Source organism: Psittacula echo (assembly GCF_963264785.1).
Source record: "Psittacula echo genome assembly, chromosome: 1".
Classification (NCBI taxonomy): Eukaryota; Metazoa; Chordata; class Aves; order Psittaciformes; family Psittacidae; genus Psittacula; species Psittacula echo.
Window position 1 is genome coordinate 91,036,166 of NC_137735.1, and position 22,160 is coordinate 91,058,325.

Sequence of the window (22,160 nt, forward strand, 5' to 3'; positions counted from 1 at the left end):
TTAACTGCTAAACATAGAGGCATTAGCAGCAATTCTGGATGTTTTAAAGGAAAAGATTTCTGACAAAGACTTCTCCTACTACACCATCTTTTCCTAATCCTCTGTTTGAATCATATCATCAGCATAAAATTTGGCCTGTTTCTGTGCTTACTTCTGAAGATGCCCTCTTTTTTTTTTCTTAACTGCCATGACAGGAATGTGAAAAACTTAAGGACAAAAGGACTTAAAGGTAAAGTGAGGACAAAAGAAAATGTGGGGGGATGGAGTCAAAAAAAAAGCTTTGAAAATTAATAGTAAAAGGATATCTATATGCTACAAATCCTCAAGTAAGATTTAACTACAGATGGAGAACTTGCTGATGTTGTTAGAAGAAGGACTGGGTGATGCTGAAGATTAGAGTAAGGGAAATGAAGTCTAATAGTTCACTGTAAGAATTTCTGCCCTTGGAGATTTATATCATCCTCTGATTTATATACTTCCGTTGTAGAAACAGAAGTATAAATACTATTGCACAAGGCACTGGTAAAACCTCACTTAGAATATTGCATGTAACTTCAGTCACCCATGTTCAACAGAAATTAGTACAAGTTTAAACTGGTATGGAGAAGATTACCAGGAGGATGTGGGGAATAGATAATAGATTTTAAATGACTAAAAATGCATGGCTGGCTTAATTTTTGCAGAAAGGAAGAGAGTTGCTTCCTATAATTTATAAAGAAGGATACATGTCAGGGATAGTGAAGAAATGTTTGCCCTAATGTGGATGATTTTCTGGCAAAGAACGGCTATGTGCCCAGATCAGCAGGTGCCTACGTGAAGGTCGACATGAACTAAGGAACAACAAAAGATGAAGGAGGATGGGAGTGAGGCACTGGGAGTGAGAATCCCAGCAAGATAAGAAGGAGCTGGAATTTACTGAGTTGTTAAATTGAGGACTGTTGGAAAACTTTGAAGGTCAGGTTCTCACACCTGTGCTTAACCAATTATATGTTAGTTGTTAAGGGCCTCACAGATATGTATCCAATCACAATGTGCCAAGTTAGTGAAAACAACTTTAAGAAATAGTATATAAAGAGTTAGTTTTCTAGAATAAATGGCTTTGTCTGATCACATTGATCTCCGACTGAGTCCATTCCGCGACACCCTAAAGCACACATAGCCAAAAAAATGGATATGTAAGAAGAGACCACAGATGCATTTCAGGGGAAAAATAGAGGAGCAAGGCATCAGAGCCAAGACATTGTGTAATGTCCTCCTGAAAGGAATGATGTTCATCTACAGAAGAAGACTGACTGGTAACAAGATGGAATTTGGTCAGTTTATACAATAGACTCCATGACACAGAGTACCCGTAATAGCTCCAGACAGGATTTGATCATACAATTTATTCTTTTTTTAAAGCTCCTATGTTTATTTAGACTTCCATGGAATATTTAAAACATGTTCATGTAAGTCACTAAATAATTCTGGCAAGAGCAAGTGCAGTCAGGTTAAAATAATAGCCAATCCAGCAGTTAGCTTAAATCAGAGAAAGATCATCAGCTGAGAGGGAAACAGAGATTAACTACAGCCAGACTCAAAAAAAATCCAGATGTGTTCCTTTTAAAAGTCCATTACTACAGTTTGAGGAAAATTACTTCCATGGGAAAAACGTACAACAAGTTTCAAATTCAATCACCTTTCATGATGATCAGTCGCTTCACAGGAAAGTTAGGTTTATCTTGGGATACCAAGTTTTTATCACAAAGAAGTATAACTCCCCCTACTCCAACTTCTGTACTCAAACATACTGTTGAAGGGCAGAAGAAGTGGTTTGAAAGAGCCTATATCCTTACAAAACTCTAGCTGGCAGTTCAGCTTTCAAAGTGACTGTGAGCACATTCTTTTTCTTTGTGACCCGGATGGTCTTTGTGTTTCATTCTCTCAATCCATGCCTGCATGGCTTCTATCATCACTGATATGGGCTGAGCAGACACACTGGGAAGTTAACATGTGCCTTTGTGTTCTTGGGCAAGGCAGCACAGAGAAAGGACATATGTAATTGCAACACCTTTGCTATAGGGAAGAAGTCTTTAGCTGTTGGTGAACCTGAAGCATTTGGTTTTTCATTTGTTTCACATGTCTATGCAAATCAAAATGGTAAAAGTTTCCTCTGCCTTTCAAGGGTAAATAGTGGAGATCTTCACTCAACTACTGCACAGAACTTGTTTTTAGGGATCTTTTGGACTTGTCTTGTTAAATAAAATCCAATTCAATTTAGCAGTATGATAGACATATACAATACAATAGACCTGGCTGATCACCTTGTTACTGACTTAGGATTTCCCCAGTGGAAACTTATATTATCAAGAATCTCCGTAAATTGCTCGCTCTTCTTCTGACTACAGTTTTTCAGTGGGAAGTTTCTATTGACTTTAGTGCAGTTACTATTGATAAATATTTGCAAGGTAAAAAAAAACAGGCCTAAATGCTAGCAAACTTAAAATGGTGGTATAAAACTCAGGGTATTTGTGTTCCTGATCAAACTCCTTTCTCAGCTTTAATTAAAAAAAAAACAAATTAAGGAAAGTTGCTTGTAGTTTCATAAAAATATTTGGAAGTGCGTAGCCTGAGCACTCCAATGCTAACAAGCAAATGACAAGAAACCAAGATTTTCTGTTTTAAAAGTGATTTTTGCTTTTTGGGGGGGTCTAATACTTTATTTTGGAGACTCGGGTTTGGCAATACTGAATGCAGCATTTAGAAACACTCCAGTGCCCCTGTCACTCTTTTGAATTTCTCTCTTCCTCTCCTATTATTTCTCCCTCTGTGGATTTTTAAACACTGCATAGGGTTTTTGAGCCCAGAATTTGTGTGAAAGACACTGCACAAACAAGTTGTTGGTACTGACTGAATACAATATTTTTACATTTTTAAGTGAGTGGAATGAAATGTAAGCTATAGAGTGAAACCAGTATCAGTGGAAGCATTTCAGCTACACAGTGAATACCTATTCAGCACGATGCACAAGAATTTGCTCTGTGTTTGCAAGCTACTGTTTTTCACATGAAACTGGTCCTTTCAAGTATACCTTTCAGTACTGAAATGGATCCAGCTGGGATAGGCAAACCATACACTGCTTAAGGAAAAGGTAAGAGGTCATTCAAGATATTGTAGCTACAGTAATAAACAGCATTTGAGTCTAATTTTCATGAGTTAAGAGAAATCATGGCAATAATTACCCAGATAATGTACAGTAAGTATCAGAGCTATTAACAGATACAGCAATTACACGTAAGTAGCAAAACAACAGTGAGGTTTCCAGATCTGGAGAAAATCATGGGGCTTCTATTACTAATTAGTTACTTTATACACTGGATGCATTACCCAAACACTGCCACCAACTGTGCCTTTGATATGCAGACAGGAAGGAGGGAGGGAGGCAGGAAGGCAGAGAGAAAAAGGGAGGGCAAGCAGGAGAGAGAGGAACTTCTTTTTCTGCCAGAAATTGTTTCAACCTGCCTATGCCACCATGCTTAAAAGCTTTGCAGGGTCAAACCCCTATGCCAGTCACCCTGTGCCAGGTATTCCATCTTCCTCCAATCAGATTTCTGTGTCATATATTTCAAAGGTAAAAACATACTGTCCTGTATATAGTAAAGAATCCATCATTTAACACATTATTTTACTTAAAACACACCAGCCCAAAACTACACTGCGAGCATCTGAGTCTCTATATTGCTTGAAGTGGAAAAAAAATCATTAAAACTGAGTCTACTGAAACAGTCTCCAATGCAGTAAAACCGCAAAACTTTTTATCTAAGTTAAACAACAAAGGTATATAGATGTAAATGTTTAGAATAGTAAAACAGTCTTTCTCTCCATAGAGTTCACTTAAATGCTCACTTCTAGCTGAAAAGCTAGAAGGAACTGTGTTGTATTAAGCACAGAAGAGTTTCTGCCATCTAGCCCTGACCTGTTGATGTTCAGGAGTTATCCTTTTAGAACTTGCACAACTCTGTTCCCTGAACAATATGTCAAATGTCCTTGCAGTGAATGAGTAGCATCATTAATACAAATTATAAATGTGTGTCGGTGGCTAAGTAACTTTTGGGGGAAAGAAGGTAGGGATAGCCTAGGCTTTTGCCTGATAGGATGAGGATATAGTTTTGGTAATACTCTTCCCTTTGAAAACCTGAAGGCTCGATCTCCTCCCTACCTCCACTGGCATTACACCTGAGCAGGGAAAACTGCACCCTGTATAAGTAACTGCTGTCACATCGCCTCTCAGGGAAAGCCCACCTAGCAGGCTGCAGACCTCTGCAGCACAACAGATGGTTATGTGGTTTGTACAAAGGGAAATAGTTTCAACAGAAAAGATGAGAAAACCCTCCCACAGGACAAATCCTTTACCCTTTTGGTTAGAGATCTTGTTCTGACAGTGATCAACACTCCTTCAAGACTGCTGAGGCTGGCAGTTCTCGCCTATGCACCAAAATGTGGCAGGTGCAGAAGAATTCTCATTGATTTTACTTTTTTAAAAATAAAGATTTCTGAATTTGATGAAGATCCCAAACTCAGCTTCACACTGAACATGATTTTTCTTAAACTCCTGCTTTTCCTACCAAGTTGAAAACTAATTATTGTTCCAATTCTAATTCTAACACCACATACCCATGAAAAATATATCAGCAATGACCAGTACGTAATTACCCTGTGGTTACATATAAAAATATCAAATTCATGTTCAAACTTGTGGGTCCATGTAAGGCGGAGGTTCATGCAGTTGTACCCACAGATATATACCCAGTGAACCAAAAAGGAAAAATACCCCACATAAATCCTACATACTTAGCCAAGCAGTTCAAGTTCTCAAAACTGAGAAATTCGTGAGTCAAATTTATAACAGAGGCAATAGGTAAGTTATTTTGGTAGATCTGATGTATTATATTGTAGTGGGTTCCAAACTCAAGCCAACAAATAATTCTCAATCTTCTCATTTACTGTCTATGTGGCAAGTTCATAAATGTTTCCATTAATAAGTAAGGAATCACAGCTGAGGATCACTGTGCAGACCGTCCACACAACTGGTGGTCTAATAGCTACTTGGGGAATCCCTGTTTGATTAAAGATGTTTTGGTGATTGGTGCTCTGAAACAGAGAATGCTTGATTAGGTTACAAACATATCCTGAACAGGAATAAAAATAATGTTGTAATGTGCCATTCAGTAGCAATAATGTATCCTTAGGGGCAGTTTAATGTCAGCATTTCATGACTTGTAATGGTGTAACCTCAACACTGCACTAATGCATGATGTGTTTTCATTTGTTGAGTAGCACTGTGTTTTACAGGTTGTGATTATGTCTGCAGAGAGAAGAGTAGCAGCCCAAAGTGCTATAAAACAACATTCAGCATTTATTCAATACTCATGCAAAGGGTTTTTTGGACGCTGGGGGAAAGCATACTGTTAAGCCTTATCACCTACTTTTATGCCCTCAACAAAAGAAAAGCTGCAACGACTCAAGGAGAAAATGAGCCCTAGAGGAGGTGAAAATTAGATGTGACCAGGATATTAGCACTGAAAGCACAAGTTAGCAGATGGAAATTGTGACCATCTTGGGAACACTCACTATCCTGATGTCTAAGGGTGACTCATTAATACCTGCTTGGAAAACTTCTTACAGTGGGAAGCCAACAAAAGTAATTTCAGATTAAAACATAAATACAGGTCATACTCTGCCTATCTCTGCCGGTATCTGAATTTACGCTATTAGATGGTTCTAAAATCATAAAGGCTATCAGAGCTCAACGGGGAGAAAACCTTGCAGTTGTTCAATGCAGTGCATTCGTAAATTCATTCATTATTAGTCTTTTACTAATATATTGTGACAAATGTACATTTATAGAAACCATCCCTCATGCAAAATCTGGCCCCGGCTGAATGCAAATGCTCGCACTCATGACACAGAAATTAATTTTCAATCATTACTGCTTTAAATTAATTTAATCTGAACTGTTTGTATCCCAGGATTCAAGACAAAGCCCCTTTTGAAACTGTGTAGAAAAGTAACATGCTTTTTAACTTAAAAAGTAAAAGTCTGGTTTTTCACGCTGACTGTATTCTAATAGAATGGAAAAGAATCTGTCCAGGGTATAGAAACACACTTGTTTTGCACATACTAGTTTAAAATGCTTTGTCCTTTAAAAGCAGAGCTGGCAAAGTGGTTCACTGAAGAGCTTTTCATCCACTTCAGGGCAAAGTCATCTCTTCAGGCATAACATATGGTCAAAGTGGCTTGGGTTTGGGCTCACTTTGAACTGAAATGCATTAGGAAATGCTCTGGTAATCAACTCCTCCAGCTGACCTGTAGCTGATAACTCCAGCTACTAGCTAACAACAAACAAAAGGAATGTTTCCAGCTCCCCTGGCTAGATCTTGGAGACAGGCACCTCTCTGAACATTATTTCCAAATAATGTCAGTAGCCCCAGTTCTTTTTCTTAATAGAGCCCTGGACATGTGAAAACTGGTTATGCTTTCACTTAAACTGTACATTACAGGCCAGGATGCAGATTTCCTGACTGTGGCATACAATTATTACAACAAAATCAAAGTACCAAAGCTGGGTGCACTGTGCAAAGTCATGTCCCGAATCACGCGAGTGCCAAAACAGGACCACATCAGGAGGAACTGCTGAGCTACTTTCTTCAAAGAGCCTTGTCTTTTGGCAGCTACCTGCAAGGAAACAGATATATCTGTCAAGGAGAAACTTTTATTTCTACCACCTAATGCAGATGAATGATGCACATATCCATCTTTTTTTTTTTTATACAGAAAAACTAGTTACCATTATCTTTGTATTAAAATACACACTAAAAATTAAAACCAAACCAACCTTAGACAGACAAACATCTTGTAACCATATGCTACCTTCAGAAATCGTAAGTATTATTCAACACCAAGACTGAATTTCCCTTATAAAAATGAAGAAAGTGCCAAAACATTGCTCTGACCTTCAGCTTAACTTAATTACTCACATATTCATTCTTGCTTCCTGGTCAGGGTAGCAATTTAGAAACAAGAATGCTTGATCCACAATGAAAATTTACATTCACATTGCAACTAAAGTTTATTATTGAATATAAATATTATATTCCTCCATGCTTTTATTTTCGTGAATTCACATATTCATTTTACTATGAAAAATACTTTCCAGAAAGCACACATTAGTTGTCAACTCTACAAAAAATATTTACTACACTACATGTGAGATAAAGAATTAAGTTCATCCAATCCAATCAGCTAACAAAATCCATGTCAAGTTCTTCATGAAAATTAACTGTTATGATCTCAATTTCTAATTACATTGCACTGACTAGAAGGAAGGTTCCCCCAAAACAATCAAAGTATTTCAAGTAATGTGGGGAAGCATCTGTTGTTTTCTGTATGGACCTTTTGCACAAAGAAAGGCGGTGAGGTTTTTTTGGCTTGGTTGTTTGTTACTTCTTAGCTCTAACAACAGGAATGAAGAGTTGAAATTCTCATAGAACATCCTAATACAAAGTATAGTTAGTGACGGAAGTTAAAACAGCTGGGCATACAGTTGTATCTTCTTTTGGGATAGAATAGACAAAACAGAATAAAGCAGGATCATGATTGTGAGCAGTTCTCCATAAAAACTGGTGGCATGTTACCCACTGTTGCTTTACTCCTGCTTATTACCAATGCCTGGCTCTTTTTTTTTTTTTTAACTTCTGTTCTTGCTAAAAATCTATGACCTGGATAGAGCTCAAAATGCACATAAATGACTCCGGTCCTTACTCCTGCTTACCAACCTTTACAACACATCTGTCCACCATGGAATCCAGCCACTCGATGTACGACTCAATGGGGGACTGCTCTTCCAGAAGGTGATCAAACTCCTGATACACTGGCAGACAAAAAATAGCCCACCTCAGTACTTGGATTCCATTTTGAACAAAAGAGAAACAAATCACAAAAAAGCTGCTGATAACATCACAAGTTTGCTGTGGTTTTCATAATACATTGCTCAATTACAACAAATATATCTTTCTTGGTGCTGACCCAGTAAGTTTGCTCGGCCTCCTGTCTCATTTCTATTGAAAGTGATGGAGTAATTGGATGTGGCATTTTGACGTGAGCAAATCACAACCTACTGTTTAAAGTTAAGCTTTTGATTTAAGCTTCAGCTGTTCAGTGTGCCCGGAAGTGAAACTTTTATGGTGTTCTCTACGAAGAGTGCGAAGCTAGGCCTTGACCCTGGTGGTGAAAAAAGGTCATGTATGAAATTGATTTAGAAATGCATAAAGAATTATCTAAGCATCAAGTGGATGAGTATTATTGATAGGGCTCTCATCTGTATAATGCATTAGCTGCAAAAATGTGACTTAACTGCTGCTAATCATGTATTTGCAATGCCAGACACGCACATAAAGAACTTCCATAAACTACTTCTTCAAAACAAATTGGTAGCAATGCACAAATGCTATACTTACTTCATGAAGAAGAGTTTTCAAAAGCAACCTGTGTACTTTTAAACCTCTCCTAAGTATACATATTCATATTTTAATACAGAAAGTTAAAACTATCAAGTAATTCAACTGCAGCTCTCAAAACTGCAAGTCTCTAGTTGATTCTCATAGAATCAATAGCTGGAAGAAGAAGATTCATGTGCTTCGGCACCTTAAGAAATTATTCTTTAATTCAGCTAAAATAAAATGCCCAGTAAGTCAAGAAGAAAGATACTTTTCTACCTGCTATGTTACAGCATGATCTCAATGTGCTATGCATTTCCATTTAAGTTTGGTTATAAATAACAGGAGGAAGGAATTTCCCACCATAGGAAAGGCAGTGAGGGAGGTGGAGAAGGCAAAGCTTAGAGATAATAGCTGGAGAAACGAGCCATAGAGGCTGACAACGCAAAGAACAAGCTCCCTGGTCTCTAAGTTGGATCAGCAAGATGAGCAGGAATGCATTTGCTTCACACCTGACTACAACTTTGTCAACTCAGGCTTGCAAAAAGGCTGGATGTCAGAAACATTAGCTGCGGAAGAAGGAAAACAGTGATGTTTGCGCCATCTTTAGCTTGTTTCATTGTTTTATTGAATGAGCAACCTCCCTTTATTCAGAACAGGATCACAGAGAAACCTAAATGTTGTCTCCGTACCTGAATGTTTACCTGAAAAAAACCCTTGCCTGATACAGCAAATTAAGTAATTCATATGCTGTGCAAAGAGGGAAAGAAGAGAGGAAAACCAATTCAGTTTCCTGCTTTGCTGCTGGAGCAATGCAACTGTGTGCAACGATCTATTTGAGAAAAGTAACTATTTAGCCTTTAGTGACTGTTAAAAATGCATCAACAGGATCCCAGAAAGGAAGGAAAGACAAAACCATGTCAGAGACAGCTACCATAGTAAAGCAGGAAAGAGGTTCTCCTATACCCAGTGATTTTACTTTGTTTTTCTCAAAGCTTGCTTGTAAGCTTATAAACATGTTTTTCCAGTTACAGTAGCTGGAAATTGTACTTTCATGATTATTAATACTAAGAATGTGAAACCAAGCCTTAACTCCATATCATATGAGTCATATAGAGCATGATCTTTGAAGAGATCTTTGTTTATTCTACTAATAAACATCAAAGAGATAGGGAAAAAACCATCTAAATTCTAGGATAATCTCTCTGTATATCTGCACTCCTCAGTGGAATCCCATCTCATGATGAACATTCATATTTGGTTACCATTTCTAAGCAATTGCTTATACAGGCCTAAAATATGGCAAAACATGTCCAAATCCATTAGCATTCAGGAAGGTTCCATTTCATTTTATTACACATAAGTTTGTATTTAAATAGCTAGCACATATACAAAAAGCTTTCCTAAAAATTAAGTATTTTCTGAACAAGAGTGCAAACTGTTGCTGTTACTAGGTATAACTTTAAGAACTCTCTTCACCAGTGGGAGGATGTCAGGTAGATATTGAAAATGTAACAAGTATCTGAAGGATGCACACAGCTTCTGGATTCCAGTCTCACTATATGCTACCTGTTACCACTTCAAATTTCCATCTCCTCAAAAGGTGAGAAAGCCACATCAGGAAATGAATCAAGGGTTAAGAACAAGAGGAAAGAGTACGAAGCACCTCTTATTGGAAAACAGAAGTAACAGAGAATACGACACCAGTCCCTAAACTGGAGAGAAGACTTCTAGTGTTAGCGTAGTGGAATAAGTGCCAAAGTCAAGCTTGCAAGGTGCAGTGTACATGTGAAAGTGTCACCCCTTCCCAGCCACTCACTGAAAGCGTTACCATACTAGCAAACCTACCCTTTCAGGGCTCCCACAAGTGGTTGCCCAGGTTGCTCCCCATTAAGGCTGGTTCTGGATAAAAGATGACTGGTCCTCCTCAGGTGAGAGGTAACAATAGAACAGGTGGGTTCACAGGGAAGTGAGGCTATGAACAATGCTAAAGACAAAGCTGATCAACTCTGATACCTCAGAGGGACAAATTCAATGTGCTTAGGGTTACACCTAAGCTTACAACCCCGCACACTTGCTAGACAGTGCAATTTGAATTTTATATTTGCAAAAGATCTTTGACTCTAAAACCAACTTGCCAGCATCTCCAAAGTCACTTTTCAGTTCATGCCCTTCACTTTACTAGGTAGACTCTAAATCACTCAGTGAGCTTGCTTGATATGGGACTTCCGCTTACTCGTATAAGTTCTGGATGAAAGTGCTTACCCCATCAAATGAACTTGCTTACCATGTTGTGAAAACACACATGGACCTTCTCATAAGTAAAATTTACAAATACACAGTGTCAAAGCCGTTAAGAAGGCAACTCTCCTGCAGTTCTACAGCAGTAGAGATTGAACTTCATCAAACTTAATGCTTTAACTCATAGATTTAATTTGCTCAGGTTTATAGAAAAAAAGTCTTCCTGAATCTGGGTGCAAGTTTTGTGCCATTGGCTGTTCTGGATACTAGGAAAAAACTCATTAACGGAAGAGTGCCCAGATCTATGCCTCGAAATACAAGACCTTGACAGGGCTTTCCCTTACACTTTGATAAATGTCTCTCTATTTATCTTGAGACTCAAAGCAAACCAATGGCTGCAGAAACAGTGTTACTTTCATTGAGCTTTGTTTCCAGGAAGAAACCAAGTTCACCTGGCTTTATTTGAGGGTTCTACTCTTACATTGTATGATGAGTTTTCTGTGTTCCTCCCGTGAGTCCTCCATAGTATAGAGGGTTTGTTTGGTAATGCTATTCAGATCCACATTCCTCCAGTCCTCCAGCATTTGAAATGTGATGTCTGCACTGTGGATCACTGTTCTTGATGCCTGTAATCCAATCCAATCAACACATTAGTTCATGGTTTATTAGGTTAAAAATAGACTTTATCCCCTTTTACGCTTCCTTAGCTAGGCTCACTAAGTTGATTCTCCTCGTGGACACGCACCCACCAACCTGATGTCTTACGGACATTACAAGGCCCTCTAACCACAGAGAACTAACTCACAAGTAATTTTGCCAACTAAAATCAACTGCAAGTATTTTGATTGCACCCACCACAAACCCTGATGAACAACCCTAATCTGGTGGTGCTGTTGCTAGTCTTCTCAGTTCCTAATAGCTCTGCTGGTTTTCTTCACCAGCTTCAGTTCAAAACCAAAAAGCAACAAGAAAAATCAAGCTGAAAACAAACAAACCTCAATTAGGTTTGCACCCTCCCCTCTCCCAAACTATGAAGACTCTCATTCTTCCCTCAGCCACATGCAAAGGTTAAAGCTCATTTGTCTCTGCAGTATATCTGCTTCTTGGTTGGTTGAGACGCAGGTCTGCTGTTGACAATGGGGAGGATGGACTGGAACAGAAAGTCATGGTCATATAACATACACCAGATCTCTGGAAGTTAAGCAGAGATGATAACCCACACTGAGGTTATCAGCCTCCCCAAGTAAGTGATTCACTTGAATAGTCCTACAAGTAAGTCCTTCAAGTAAGTAAACTGTTTCATCCCAGGTGTGATGAAGACAGTTGTGGTCTCTGTATCTTGATTTCCTCTGAATCCCTATGGACCTCCAAAGCTCAGTTATGATCAACCATGTTTGGGGAAAGATAGCACTGGTATCACTGCCTTCAGTGTTTTTCCTTCAGAACTTCTTCCTGTGGACTTCACCACTCACAGGGGCGTTGGATACACCTTCCAAAAGTGAAGCTTTCAGTGTGACAAAGAAAACAAACCGCCTGCTCCAATACACGGGCAAAACATTCATTAACTTAATACGTTCTCCCCTTTTTTATACTACACGGGATTTGGCCCCATGTCTTTTTGATAGGTAATTGTGATCTAAACTAAATGCTGAAAAACAAACACTTCAGAGTAGGTTTTGTATTCACTTGCTATGTTTGCAAGACTATTTCAGCAGTTCAACTGCTTAGGTTTTTACAAATTTGCATGATTTATAATATATAATTAGCCTTGGAATTTCTTGTCAGGCATATAGAAATTTTTCTTACTTTGTGATTGGCCTGCTAATAATACTACCTGCTCTGAAACCAACTGAATGTTTTTCATTTATGGCCTGGAAATGAACCATCTATTCAAATCAAATAGTGATTTTATTTCATAAAAGTACCCTGCTGAATTTAATGATCAGCGGTTGCCAGTTGTCTAGAAAAGTATTTTTTGCTGATTACTTCTTGATTTCGTAAAAGTGGTCACAATAAATATTGGAGACAGACTGCTAAACGTGGTCTCTTCCTCTTTGAGTAAAGTCCAGCCTACCAATTCATAAAATTATTCCAAAAGTCAGTAAAAATGGCATTCAGCAAACTTAAGTAACTGAAATATTTACTTGGCAGAGATGATTTAGCGATGTCTGACGACGGAGTATTTGTGAGAATCTTCTGGACACTGCAGGAAAAAAAAGATACATATTTACATACTGTACTAAATAAAGAAAATTAGTTCTGAAATTACTAAATTAAAACAAGGACCTGAAAAATATATCCAGTTTCTTACATGCAGTTACAACCACGTAAAGTTCATTCAAATAGCTCAGATTTAATCGTGTTTAAACCTTGACCTAAAGCCTTAAATCTGGATGTTCAATCAGTTTTACAGAGGCATATTACAGCAATGATTTATAGATGCTGTGAATAATGAGGTGACAAGAGAAATGTAGAGGACAATAGAAGAGCTTTGCTTGTTCAGCATAGCAAATTTTCTCTTGATACACAAAGGAACTGAAGGCCAGAGAGAGCTATTTAATAGAAAGAAAAATGTTGGTGGAAGAACAAGTGGGCATAAAATAATGAGAGATACATTATGTGTGGAAATTAGAAAAGGTTTCCAAGTGTTAATGCAAACAAGTTTTGGAAGGGTCTTTTGACTAGACTAAGAGGAGCTAAAATCTGATACAGTTTCAAGTAGAATTTGATCAGAGTTTCTAAAAGAGATTACATGACGTACTAATACACTATGGGGTAAGATGCCCATGAGGTATTTGCCAGTTGTCTGCTCTTATTTTAGCTCTTTCCAAGTGATACGGACCTTGCATTAAGATTATTTTCTAAGCTTGGAAAATGAACTTAAAATGTGGTGTTGTGCATTTTTTGTCTGAAATCTGTGACTTGGGAAATGCAAACATGACCAAGGCTTGCAGTTACTCCTATCAGTACCTCCATTGGCTGTCTACACTATCACAAATTCTGATGAGGAGGGATCAATTGCAGAAGCAACAAAGGCTCGTGTAAAAAGTAGGATGCTCTCAAGTTTTCCCTTATACTAAAATCACCAAGAGCTTGCAGATCTATCCAAAAAAGCCTTAGACATAGCCACAGAGTAGGTTTTCCCTCTGTACTCTACCCAGAGGCAGTTAAGGTGTAGAGATTGAGAATGACTAGAAAGTGTGTAGTCCATCTCTTTCTGTCTCCCTGTAAGACTGGAAAAGATTTTGCTGTTTCAGATTCTCAATATTTTTGAGCTGATCAAGATGTGATAAAGCATATTCTCAGTTCTGACTTTATGTAGCTTTTAAAATAAATTGTGGAACAACAGTGCAAAAAAACCCTAAAATCAGTTGTTCCAACTTACAATCTAACTGCTCTCAGTAAAATATACACCTAATTTTCCACGCTGATCAAAATAGTTAATCCTTCTCCTAAATTAGTTTTTTTTTTTCCCCCTTTAACTTTGTGGTGTGGAATTTAGTGCTCATGAAAGGCAAAGAATTGAGAGCCGTGAAATAAAGCAGGCTTTATCAATAGGTGATGTGCACTGCAGGCATCTACAAAGCACGTCTGAAAAGGACTAGTGCCCTTTCCTGTGGTGACAGGGTAATTTGATCTCCTTCATTTTTAACTCTGGCACTTTTTTGAGTAAGGGCCTCAAGCTGTATTCAAATTGTGCTAGCCTAAAGGTTTGTTTAATAATTTTCTGTGCCTAATATCATCACTAATGCTTACTTACTATCAACAAAATTAATTTCTTATCAGAATCCACAAGAAAGAAAAAGCAAATCATCTCTTTTCGCGCAGTGGCTCATTTCACTAAATGAAATTGGTTCTCATGAACAAGTGGAGACTGTAAATGAATGCAAGATTTATAATGCTGACAGTTTTTAATTCCTAAAAGAACACTAGTCTCACTTCCAATTAATTTGCAATCAATGAGCACTGTATACATCCCAGGTTAATAAGAGAAAGGTTGTGTAATACGTACATTCAAATTTGATATTTCGTAGGTTTTCTGGTAAATCGTGGAGAGCTACTTTCAGCCACTCGTCCAATTGCTTTGCAAACTTCCGGATCACCTGTGTCAAACTGAAAAATCACTACATCAGAACAGGTTTACTCTGTGCTTTGCTCTATAAAATCTGTGAACATGTGAACACTATGAGTCAGTTATTTACAACTCACTGTTATGCAGTTACTGATGCATTTTGGTTTGTAGCATGAAGAAAAACTTCTGAAAACATTTGCAGGAAAAGGAAAACATGTTCAAAACCTCACAAAGAATGAAATTCTCTGTACTGCACTGCTTTGATTCTTACAAACAGTATTCTTCCTTTGAAATAAAATCATTCCCACTCTATACAAACATAAAGACATAAAGTCACAACTGTTTAAAGAAGACTATAGGTCAAGCTTTGGGTTTCAGCTCATCTGTGCCCACATTTGTACGGATGCACACAGGGATGTACAAGTGAAGCAACAACCAGCTATGCTGCAGGCTGGAGCCAGTGAGTGAGTGATGATGGTGGGGAGGAATTTCCAGTCCAAGCCCACACAGATGGGGGAAGTGGGGGTGGAACAGGACCTGCCTGCTTAACTCTGCACAGGACAGGAACTCTCCCAGGCAAGTGAGATTTCTCTCTTCTTCCTTACTACCCTGTCCTGACGGCTCCATCGTTTCCTGCTAAACTTGGTAGGCTCATTCTGCCCTTCTGGGAATTGCTTGGTATAAAACGACAGGCTCCAAGAACCATTGCAGGGTGTTGTGCAGGGAACCCAAACAGTTGGTTCTGCCAGGCTGATCTGCACTGCCTGTAGGAATACTAGAGGTTCACAAATAAGAGGGGAAAGATGCAAGGAGCTTTGCCTTTCAGCCATGCAGCTTTTTCTGTTTGTACGCCTAAGGCACTGCACAGAGAACAGAGCTGGTAAAATAAACATGGCCACAGGACTGCTCTGCTCTACACAGACACCTTAAGAGAACAGGGGATGGATGACAACTGCTGCACTCACCAAAAGGCAGCTTTTCTGGGCAGCCAATATTTGTTCCCAGGAAGACCCTCAGAGGATTCTGGCTGAGTCAGCAAGATTTACTTCAGGAGCTTCCATTGCAATGAGACCCTTCTTCACCCCCTCCAGTGCAGGCTATGGCTTAATAGCCACAATCTGGCCCTTTATATGCATTACAAAAGTCTATATTCACACTCAAGTCTCTCCTTATTTGCTATGAAAGAACTAAGCAGCTTGAGAAAAGGACTGCTGTTCTGTTTAATCCTTCCAGTGAAATAGATTTGGGGGGGCGTGAGGTGCAAAGCTTGTAAAAATGTACATGTCTTATCAAGGAAAGCACATGCTTATAACAGGTTTCTTGTGGAAAAAACCACTTTGCCTGTACTTTAGCTGTCACGCAGTGCACATAGAAGAGCAGAACAACATCTTGAAAACATTCACCATGATTAGGGACACCTTTAAAAACTTGAGGGCCAAATACACAGAACCATTAAGAAACTCCTGGAGCAGTATTGCTAATAAATTACCCAACCTCAGGAACACATCAGTCAAATAATACTAATGGTGTTCACATCTATTTAGAAAAATATCAGTTTCCTTATGCTCCTATTAGGAAAACCTAAGGGTAAAACAGGTTGGCTGCACTCAGTGATTACACTTTTTGCTATGAACTGTTGATCTCTGTCCTTCTTTACCAATATAAACACCAATTCTTGAACTCACATGAGCTCCAGGTAGGAAGAGAACAGCTGAGATCAGCTGCGATCTGCCACACGGATTGAAAAAGCGAATTTAGCTTTGAAGCAATGGAGGCAACTGCTTCCTGATATTATTAAAGTGATTCTAAAATAAACATGCATCTCTTCTTCATAGGGTAGTATTTAAGTTAAACCAGCTTGCTCAAAGCTTCACAAGTATGGTGTTCATGTTTTATACTCCTGGCAAACAGAATAACAACAGGGTTCCAAAAGTTTACGCAGAGACAAATGCTTAGGTTGCAATGCCTAAATATCCATGTAAGTATTAACAAAAGGAGCAGCCAGGCCAGCTCCTCTTGTCACTGTAATTCAGAATACTGCTATGTTGTTATCCCAGAGTAGCAGAACAGTGTCTGAGTGTTCAGAAGACAGCGAGGCACTCTGCAGCCTGCAGACTTCTGACATTCCCTGAAAGTTGGGATACAGCTATTAACTTGACGTTACAAACCAAGAAGAAGGTGGTATCCTTTATCAGACAAAAATTAACAAGTTTTTCATAATACAGGTCTTGTTAAAATCTGAACTTTTCTTCAGGATCACATCAGGTCTTCAACTCCTTTGAATTGACATTGTGAATTAAACTCAGGAAACTCATGGCAGCAAGCAGCTTTCTGAGAACTGGTGCCATTCTTAGAGGAAAAGACATACAGCAAAGACAGCTGTGCTAAAACGTGGTCAGTGCTGCTAGCTATACTGACCTGTCAGGTAATGCTTGTAGTACTGTTGGCATCAAAACTCCAGAAATTGCTTTGTACAGAATTGAATCACAAACTCCCACTATATTCACTACAGTTGAAGAACCCAATACAGGCAGCATATGAGGAGGCATCCCTTGCCAAAAGTGCAGAAGAAAACTTTGAACCTGCAATCATGAGAAGAAGCAGGGATGTTTAAATTAAAAAAATCAAAGGCCACAAATTCCATTTTCTTTAAACAATCCTGCTTACATAGCATTTGTTTCAACCCCAGGTGTGGACTGATGGTGTGTGACACAGGCAAGGCATATTCCTTAACTAGGCAGGCTTATACTGTAATGCAGCACACAATGGGATAATCAACCAAAGGGTGAGGAGACACTCTGAGTTGGTGCCAGGGTGTCTTTGTGCTACTACAGTAGAGAGACCCATGAGAACCACCGTATTTTTACCTTCCATCAGTGGCTGTTGAGTGTAACTCTTTGGCTTCCACATGTCAAGCCTTTTTCTCTCTCTTTGCTCTCTGTCCCTGTATACAAAGGAATGCAATCTAGGGCTTGGTGTAAGAAGGGAGAGAAGGATAGCACATGGCTTACAGAGGTAAATACACCATTTTCTGTCTTTGTTTTGGAAAGAAACACTACACTTTTGGATTTTTTTCTTTCCTCCATTATGGAGGAAAGAGGAGAAAGAATGGAGAGAGACAAAAAAGAAAATGGGGAGGAGATTTCAAACACAGCAAAATATACCTCTGAAATTTTTCATTTAGGAAATAAAGGTATTAGTCAGTGAATTATATGGTCAGTTCTAGGAGTCAGAACACTGGCATTCATATATGATAACCTTCTGCATGCAATCTGTGCTGAAATAAGTAATCAGACCAGGTGCAGTAAAGAATATTTGAGATTCATATATTCTTGCTGCTCATCTCTTTCCCCAACATTGATCCTGACTCATTCCCTAATAAAATATAACATCCTGCTCTAAAGAAAGTATTCTGACACTCATCCAGCAACATTTCCTAAATATGTGTCACGTATTTCTCACATGGAGACATCTAGATTGGGTACAGTGACTTAAAATACCCTCAGCCTTAAAGCAAAAGAGTTTGAGAATTAAAAATTGAAAGGAAGAAAAGCAGGGGATTTCTTGCCATTGTTCAGGAGGCAGAATCAAAAGACCCATTTCCTTTGTTTTGTTTTGTTTTTTTTCCAGGACCTGGATGCCGTATTTGAATCAGGCCCTCAGCATCTCTACAGATTTGTTTTCCTGAACTAGAGGCCTTCTCCACATGTAATCTAGACCAGCCGGCATTCCAGTAATACTTTATTTTTCAGCTCTAATTGCATGCACTGCCAAAAAAACCTCAAATTCAGTTAAATATGTAGCAGGTACAAACCTTATCCATTTCTAATGGATGGTATCAACTGCTGAGCTGCTGGATGGTATGAATGGATGGATGAGCTAATGGATGGTATGAACTGCTGTGTGTGTCTTCCTAGGTGCACTTCAGTAGAGCTGAGCAATCAGAGACTTCAGTACAGTTTTCGGGAGTATCTGGGATTTTGTAGGCACCCCACCACCCTGCACCATTGTTAGTAGACCAGCAGAGCACCTGCCCTGCATTTGTGTTGAACACTCAGAAAGATTCCTTCAAACAGAACTCAGCCCCAACTCAAAGCTTAGAAAAGTGGTCATGGACATACTTCTTGAGTTGTAAGAACTGGATTGTCCAGCATCTTGTAAGGGTATGTCGCTACCTTAATCCAGCTGGAGAGTGAAGAGACAAAAACATTCCTGTTGCTTTCATTCCTCTAACTTGCACAGTGTTATGAGATTTAACATTATTGGTCACTTCACATACTCAAGTATAGCCATTGTTCATTACTCATGAAAAGGATCTTCCACCACAAAACCATAAGTTTGTAATATCACATTCAAAATAAGCTCTCAGATCCGTTAATACCTTATATATCATTAAACTACAACTGTAGTTTCTAACCATACCTCATCAAAGTTTGCTCTTATTACAGTGTCTAGTATTCTTTGACAGTGAGTTCTATACATCATAATAAAGGTAGAAACCTGAAAAAGAATGAGAGGGAGACACACAAAAGATCATTCTACTTTAAGAAATCTGATTTTAAAAATATCAGAATATAGAGAACAAAAAAATGAGTTTTTTCTTATCTTACCTATGCACAATTGCAAAAATAATGAAATCAGTTAAAGTCTACTTAGATTAGCTTTAAGATGAGTTTTCTTCTTAAAAGTAAATTCTCCCTTTGAATTCATGGATTTTTCTATGTCAATGGGGATTCTTCAAATATAAGAGGAGCAAAAAGCCTCAGTGAGATCAAAGACGAGAATGTGGCCCTAATTAGGACATAAAGAACTATAAAACCCTATTCTTTTGTCCACTTTACATTGATACTACACATGTGAATAGCATCAGAAAACTAGCAAGCTCAGCCAAGAGCAGCCAGAGGACTTTTGTTATATATGCAGATAGGATTCTCTTAATTTCTAGTCTACAAGGATAAGAAATGCACTCGGTCCCTCTCTGCTCATGGAAGCATCAGAACTGATTTTCAGTTTGTCAAATGTGTTCACAGATTAAAGAGCTATAATATATTTAAAAAGAGTTCCCCTCGAACCTCATGTGCTATATGTAATGTAACTTTAATAATAAGTGTGCATGAGCTTTAGACATATTGCACAGCTATAGCGTCAGCTGCCTGTTTTAAGGGAAGACATTTCTTCCTATTATATGAAGTAATTAAGTCCCCCATAAATAAAGTCAAAGCATTATTAAACTTAATCTGATTTAAAGTGTTTATATTTTAGATAAATCTTTCATCCAGAGAAGGGAAAAAAAAAAACACAAGACAAGCTGAGAAAAGATTTCCAAACTGTTACCTTCTCCTCTGGCAGACTGGCTGGCAGATTTAGATCTTTGACATTTGGAAACTCTGGCAGTAATGTTCCCAGTTTGGATCGTGGTGAATACGCCACTGTCTGTTTGGTTACTTCTTTTTTTCCTGTTTCGTTGACCCAGGCTGCTCCTTTTTTAGAATACATCACATCATAATACTGGGAGTTTTCTTTCACTGCAATTCCATAATAGTGGTACCTGATACATAGAGAAGTATATTTTATGAAGCAGATTGTTTGAAAAGTAAATAATAAAAAATGGGGTAAGAGAAACTGATAATGCCAATGATTTCTACAGCAAAACAGATTGTTTAATAGTTTATACATTATTAATAAGCATTGATTCAGTAGCAGAACATTGAGGTAATATATTGGGCTTCCAATTATCTTTCCTTCTGGTAAAAGTAGCTCTCTTCAGAGTTAATAAAGCTGACTCTGTTGCAGGGCAGGAAAATAATGGACTTGCTTTTTTCTTATTATTAAAAAAAAAAGCATCCTAAAGCTACTTGTTGGCAGAGCTCTGCCGTGCAGCTGCTCCTTTAGTTTAGCAATAAGCAGAGGTATAGACCCTCTGGACTGGCCCTTCTGTTGTTATTTCAGCTTCCTGATTCTCACACTGTTGAGGGCTGGTTTGATCCCTGAAAAGCCTGAGTCTTTATTACAAATGAGCTGATCAGAAATGTTTCAAAAATTAAAAACACTTTAATGAAAAGAGAAAGGGGAAAAAAAGGCTTATATTGGAAAGCAATGAACGGTAGGAAATGTACAATTCGAATTATTTGCTTCATAACTTAGCATCAGCACTGGGTTTAGATCAGCAAGGGATACTACACAACACTGTAACTCTGCCTGTGCAGACCACAGTGGGAATTACAGATAGTGGCTGTGCTATAAAAATTGATTGGTGGCCTTATGGCACAATCTGTTCTGCAATTTAACTTTACTATAGCTGTTAATAGAAGCGCTGATTATCCAGTCTAACTCTTGCATCAAAACAACAATTTTTAACGATTACAGCATGGATCACAAGATTGCATTGCTCACGTACTTTTGATTCACCCGGCTTTCCTAGAGGGAATTTTCAATGAACTTCCAGTTTTCTCTTTACGGCCTATCAAAAGACTATCATACCAGGATGAGACAGCGTCTTCTGGATCCCACTATGGTGGCAGGAGAAGTTGCCATCTCCAGATGTTTGTTGTACTCCTCAGACAGTGATTTCAGAGCACTCCCAGCAGATCTGTTCACTGGAATGGACTTGAGTTTGCTTCAGGCAAAATCAACTGATTTTACAAAGGTCACCAATTAAATCAGTGAGAGAGTAGCATCTAAGTGACAGTAATTTAAACCAACTCAGGTGACTCTTTTCCTCTCAGAGTCATCCACCCACAGATCAGTGCATGTGATAATCTCCAGCAGAAAGTGGTGGCAAAGAGCTGGAAGCCCTAATCTTGTCTACCAGAACAGATGGACTGAGAGGAGGCCTGGGGAGTTGAAGCAAACTTCTAGGATGTAATTCCCTTGCCATGCCCATTGAGGATGATCTTTATTATCCATTGAAAATAAAAGGTATCTTGAACACAGTGTTAAATAATCCAAGTTTTTCAGGAAGCTTGAAAATCATATAGACAGCAATTGCCAAATTAACTCCAAAGGTTTTCCAGATACCCTTCTCCTTCAGTAATTTTACCATCCCAAATGGCAAAAACTCACTGGTGCAGTTTACAAAGATTCTTTTCCAAGCACTTCTCTGCATTTATATCAGAAAAAAACCTAACTTAATTCAATAAACAGGGCCTGAAAGTTTGATCTGTAGAAGAATAATATGCAGACAACACAATTATTTTTGTGGTAAATAGTAGAATGCTTTTTACTCTCATGGATCCAGTATCTGCAGCATTCCTTTAAAGAAAGAAAGAAAATTCCCCTTCACAACATGTAGTTTCTATCAGTTTAACTAACCTCCTGTGTACATAGTTGAAGAGTTTCAAACTAAACCTCAGAAAGAAATTGGCTTTCATGTT

The 22,160-nt window shown here is 38.4% G+C and overlaps 1 protein-coding gene across 1 annotated transcript in view; it reads right to left on the minus strand.

The window, feature by feature from the left end:
- The window catches only part of RFX4 (regulatory factor X4), a gene marked incomplete at both ends in the record, with an annotated part of 92,999 nt that overhangs the window by 23,575 nt on the left and 47,264 nt on the right, over nucleotides 1-22,160 (minus strand). The window contains 8 exons of the mRNA XM_080624567.1: nucleotides 6,597-6,710; nucleotides 7,811-7,909; nucleotides 11,197-11,341; nucleotides 12,860-12,918; nucleotides 14,728-14,828; nucleotides 17,206-17,369; nucleotides 19,210-19,287; nucleotides 20,122-20,335. Coding sequence (XP_080480693.1) covers nucleotides 6,597-6,710; nucleotides 7,811-7,909; nucleotides 11,197-11,341; nucleotides 12,860-12,918; nucleotides 14,728-14,828; nucleotides 17,206-17,369; nucleotides 19,210-19,287; nucleotides 20,122-20,335 — 974 coding nt within the window. The remainder of the gene's footprint in view (nucleotides 1-6,596; nucleotides 6,711-7,810; nucleotides 7,910-11,196; nucleotides 11,342-12,859; nucleotides 12,919-14,727; nucleotides 14,829-17,205; nucleotides 17,370-19,209; nucleotides 19,288-20,121; nucleotides 20,336-22,160) is intronic.